At 44.1% G+C, this 4,617-nt stretch overlaps 1 protein-coding gene across 1 annotated transcript; it reads right to left on the bottom strand.

The window, feature by feature from the left end:
* Positions 1-232: 232 nt before the first annotated feature.
* On the bottom strand, positions 233-4,059 carry S100P (S100 calcium binding protein P). Its single transcript, XM_061464848.1, has 2 exons — positions 3,601-4,059; positions 233-516 (listed from the first exon to the last, which is right to left on the bottom strand). The coding sequence occupies exons 1-2, from the start codon at positions 3,736-3,738 to the stop codon at positions 367-369; spliced, it is 288 nt and encodes a 95-aa protein (XP_061320832.1). The 5' UTR covers positions 3,739-4,059; the 3' UTR covers positions 233-366.
* Positions 4,060-4,617: the final 558 nt, after the last annotated feature.

The following is a 4,617-nucleotide window of genomic DNA, read 5'->3' on the forward strand; positions in this document are numbered from 1 at the left end:
AGGCTGCATCCCAGAGGTGCCGCTATATAAAAGCAGCCTCCAGCTGATTCATGGCTCCAGCAGCACCTACCCTTGTGCAGCCTCTGCAGTGGGATGAATATTGAGTCTTTTGTCTAAGAATAGGGTTTTATAAAGCAGAGAAAGAGAGAAACTACCCAATGCAAGTTAGTGTGAGCTGTTAAAACCAGGCTTTTCCACAAAGGAGCAGAAATTAACATTCAAGACAGGGAAGTAAGCACAGTAGGATTTATTTTTGCAGCCCAGCGTGCTTGCAAACTGCATGGCGATACATGGAAGAAATGAAGGGATCCATACCACTAGCATATGGAACAGAGGCTCCGTGTCAAACTGTGAGCAGTTTGACAATTATTTGGCAGTTTTCTGCTCAAAATATTTGTGACAGCAGCAAGTCAGAGCTGCCACAAAGATGACAAATTCTTTGAAGTCTACTTGGGAATCGCCGTTTTCATCCAGGTTCTTGAAGACTTTGTCAATAGCATCCTTGTCCTTCCCTGACTGCAAGAGAAAAGAGCAGGTTGAGGTGAGAGGCGGCACGAACCCTGATGCAGCAGCATCGCTACCTACACCATGATCATGGGAACTGCGGGGCTCCAGGCCTGCATCAGTGTGTGTGGGGGACAGCTGGGGTGTGTGAGGCTGATGCCAGCTCAGGCATGCTGTACCTTTCCATGGGGATAGAGATTGAGTTGACAGGAAGGTGGTGGGGTGTAGTGGCTCCTGCATGCAGCTCTGCTGTAGGCCTGCCCAGAATATCAGCTTATCATACTCTGCTAGCAAGACTAATCCCCCACCCCCCCCCCTTCTTTGGTTATTTTATGCATTATATCTCTGGGTATAAAACCATGAGTTCCTGCACACCATGTTTGGTTGAGGCAATTGCTCAGCACCCAGCACAGGATGTGGGGCTGCTGTACCTCTGCCTGCCCATCTCTTTGGGAGCCACACATCTCCTCCTCTAGCTGCCTTAAAAGCACATCCTTCCAATGGGAACGCATGCCACTGCTGTCCTCATGCTCAGGCTGGGGGTCCTGGGTGACAGCAGGACCAAGCATGAGTCCCAGCATCCTCATGGCACAGGCACAGGCATAGACTCCAGAAGCATGTGCTCCTTCCTGGATCCCTTACACCTCAGAGCTGTCATGCACCTGCACGCAGAAGCATGTTTTCTATGTTTAAAGCACCATTCATTATGATTAAAGCAGTGTAATAGAGGCCCTGAGGTGAATTAAATACCAGGCATTCCCCATCCGCCCCCTGGGGAGGCTCGGCTGGAGCGAGGGCAGTTTGCGGCTTTGCAAAATGATGCTTTCCTGGGGCAAATGTCAAATTGCAGCTTCATTAAACATTTTCTACCCCAGCAAAGATGCAAACAGCAGCAAGGATGCTTCGATTGCTCCCTCTGGCCTTGGTGCAAGGCTGCTCCTGCAGCAAGCGAGATGCTGAGATTGAGTTACAGCAGTGAAACCAGCAGAAAAGTCTTGTCATAATTCTGATGAACTGACTAAACCAGGACATCCCAAGGCTGATGTTAAGCAAGGCACCATTCAAGTAAAAAGAGAATATATATACATTCGATTTTAACAAAATGTATATTAAAATGAAGGCTTTTTCTTAAGAAGTTTTCATAAGGGCTTTTTGGCTTAACTCTTGGCACTGGTTGTCTCCAGTGCCTTTAGAAAATGCAGTTTTTAATATAAACAGGGGATGGCAGTGGAGACCTACCTAATATAGGAAACAACCGGGTGGGATTTGTTGAAGCTGAGCACTAGGATGAAATTTTATATACTTTTGGAATTTAAAATAGTTACTGCCTTAATTGACATCTGAAGCACTTCTTGATCAGGATCTATTTAACTCAGTTTCTCAGTTTCTGTGATTTCACCTTTCACTTCAAATATATGCACCACTAAAATCAGTATAAATTGAACGAGTTCCTCAGATTTGACTGATGGATGTGTCTGAAAGGTTTTATCCTTTTCACTTTGCAAATTATGATCAGTTTTAGTTGTATAAGTGAATATTGAAGTTATTTAGTGAAATATGTGAGCTGATTTTAACCTCTGATTTACTGCTGCAATGCACATATGGGAGTTATTCTTTGGAAACTCTTCATAACTGAGTCCAGTCCTTCAGTCCTGTGGTATGGATTTATTTCTGCCTCTGATTGATTCAAGACCTTTCCAGGTAGGCATGAGCTGTGTCAGCTATAACCAATTCTGAGAGCAGAAATAGTCATTATTTAAAAGTCTCTCTTTCCCAGAACATTTTGCAAATAAAAAAATGGATACAAATGTCAGGAAAATGCGGATAAAACATTTTTTGTGAAGTCAGACACATTCTCAGTTTCTTTCTTGCAGTCACTGCTCTGCAAGACAGGACATTGTTGGTTTAAATTTAAGTGCTGGCATAAAATGTTATTTTGTGCCTTATTTTTTTTTCCTAGAATAGGTAAAATGGGAAAGAGAGGTGGAGACTAGAGCATAAGAGGACTTTCAGCTATTGATCTTCCTGGAAAATTCGGTCTCCCAGCAGTTTCAGGAATAGGTTGAGCCAGCAAGAGAAGCTGTGGGGAGCTGGAAAAGGTGGTTCCTGGCAGGTAAATGTAGTCAGGAGCAACCTTTGAGTGTCATCCCATTTGGTAGTGGTCTGGCACTGTGGCTCCTCAGCTTTAGTTGGACGCAATGTCAGGTTTCTGGGGGATTTTCATTCCCCCTTAGAGCTGTGGTTTTGTTGTTGGGTTTGGCTTTCTGCACGTGAAAGTGCTACAGGTAACATACATCTCCATGATCAGGAGCAGGACACTTCCCATGACACTGCTGGGTCACAACCACTGCACTGTTTTACAGTTATTTCAAAGCCATTTTCATCTATCCCCCCCAGAGCCATCTGGGTTCTTATTCTGAATACTGCACCTGTGTTTAGTCTGAGTCATAAATCCAGCAGGCATGGATTTCATATGGTGATTTCATTTGGCTTGCACAGAAAGACACTAAATTGTATCAAGTACCCCACCTGCAGTGCCATAAAGCTTTTGCTATAATATAGTAAGAATGTTGAATACCTACTGAGAGAAATCATATATATATATATAAACCTACTTAAATACACAGATTATTACATACACATGTATTGTAAAATACTTTTTCAGGTCTTTCTTTTACTATTAAAGACAAACGCAAACAGGTTGCTCAGAGTTTGTCTGTTGTTCCTGTTTATGCATCATTTTGATGAGTACACCAAGTATGTAGTATAAATACCTAGAGAAAGTAAGTGTATAAGTATTTAGAGAGATTTCCCCATCTGTAATTGAGATCTTCAATTGCTGACAATGTAACCACCTTCACAGCAGTTGTGACATGGTGTGAGCTGATACAGTCAGGGATAAAGCAAAGAAGCAGGTGAATTCTGAAGGTCAAACCCAGTCAGAATTAGAATCAGTTTTACACAATCTGTGCAAAAACTTTTGTATTTAAAAGTTTTCTACAACCCATTGAGTATTTCCAGATATAATTTCCCCTATGATGTACTAAACACCATGTCTGCATGCCACATAGGAACAGCGCTGCGCTGTTCTCTTACCGCAAGGAAGTTCGGAAATTCGTTTTCCAGGAGGGTCTTCAGTTCTGCTTTGGTGAGGGTTTGCCTGTCACCATCAGCCTTTGCATACTTGTCAAAGACAGCAATGATCATTCCCATTGCAGTTTCCAGCTGAGACATGTTGCTGTTGATGGAGTCCGGCTTCCTTCTGAGGAGGAAACAGCTTCAGGGCTCTCTTGGAGGGTGGAAACTGGTCTTATTCTGGGGTTCTTTATGCAGCTGTCCCATCCAATCAGTGGTAGCACACCAGAGGGACAGTTAACCCTTAGCAAACATCTGTATCTGAGCACTGCTTGGAGTACACGCCTCTATGCAGACAGCTATTCACAACTCAGGCTTTATCACCCTGGCGTGCCTGGTACAACCGGTTGCTCACCAGTAGCAGCCAGCCTCTCCTTTAAGATACACAGTGTGACTAACAAGTAGAAATCAGATTTTGTTGCTAGCTGTTTACTCAAGAATCAGATTTGTCCCTGGTAGCCCAGCTTCAGTGAAGTATGTGCTGGCCTGCTCGGGAGGAAGAGGAGCATCTCACTTCCCCTTTGCTACCATAGTTACGGTCTCTGCAAGGTGCTGCCTGTGCTGAGCTAAGAGCAGACACTGATTGTCCCTTCTGCCATGCAGAGGACCAGATGACTCACTAGCACACACTGGGGATGGGATTCATTGGATCAAAAGTACAGGTCTGCCATGCAGAGAGCTTACTTAGTCCCCCTGTGCTTGCACTCAGCCCGTAGTGGATGTCTAAAGCAGGGCTGCTGAACACCTTCTCTCCAGGGCCAGTAAAGGGAGCCTTGCAGAGCCGATCCACAAAGAACTTGCTCAGATGGGGATATCTGAAGGGATAAATCTGATACTTGAGCAAACAGCGAGTATCAAAATCCATTTTGATCCACAGTGAAACAACTTGTTATTGACCCCATGCAGCATCAAATCTTGCAATAAAATGGGCTGTATTGAAAACAAAAGGTTACTTTGAAGACCTGTGGTCCTGTGACC

Source organism: Pezoporus flaviventris, unplaced genomic scaffold, assembly GCF_033815535.1.
Source record: "Pezoporus flaviventris isolate CSIRO_AGI_PZ_B2104156 unplaced genomic scaffold, CSIRO_AGI_Pfla_v1 ptg000002l, whole genome shotgun sequence".
NCBI classification, from domain to species: Eukaryota; Metazoa; Chordata; class Aves; order Psittaciformes; family Psittacidae; genus Pezoporus; species Pezoporus flaviventris.

Coding starts and splice junctions, on each gene's coding strand:
- S100P (XM_061464848.1), bottom strand. CDS start 3,738: ATGTCTCAGCTGGAAACTGCAATGGGAATGATCATTGCTGTCTTTGAC. Junction 517..3,600: donor AATTTCCGAACTTCCTTGCG/GTAAGAGAACAG, acceptor TTTCTCTTGCAG/TCAGGGAAGGACAAGGATGC.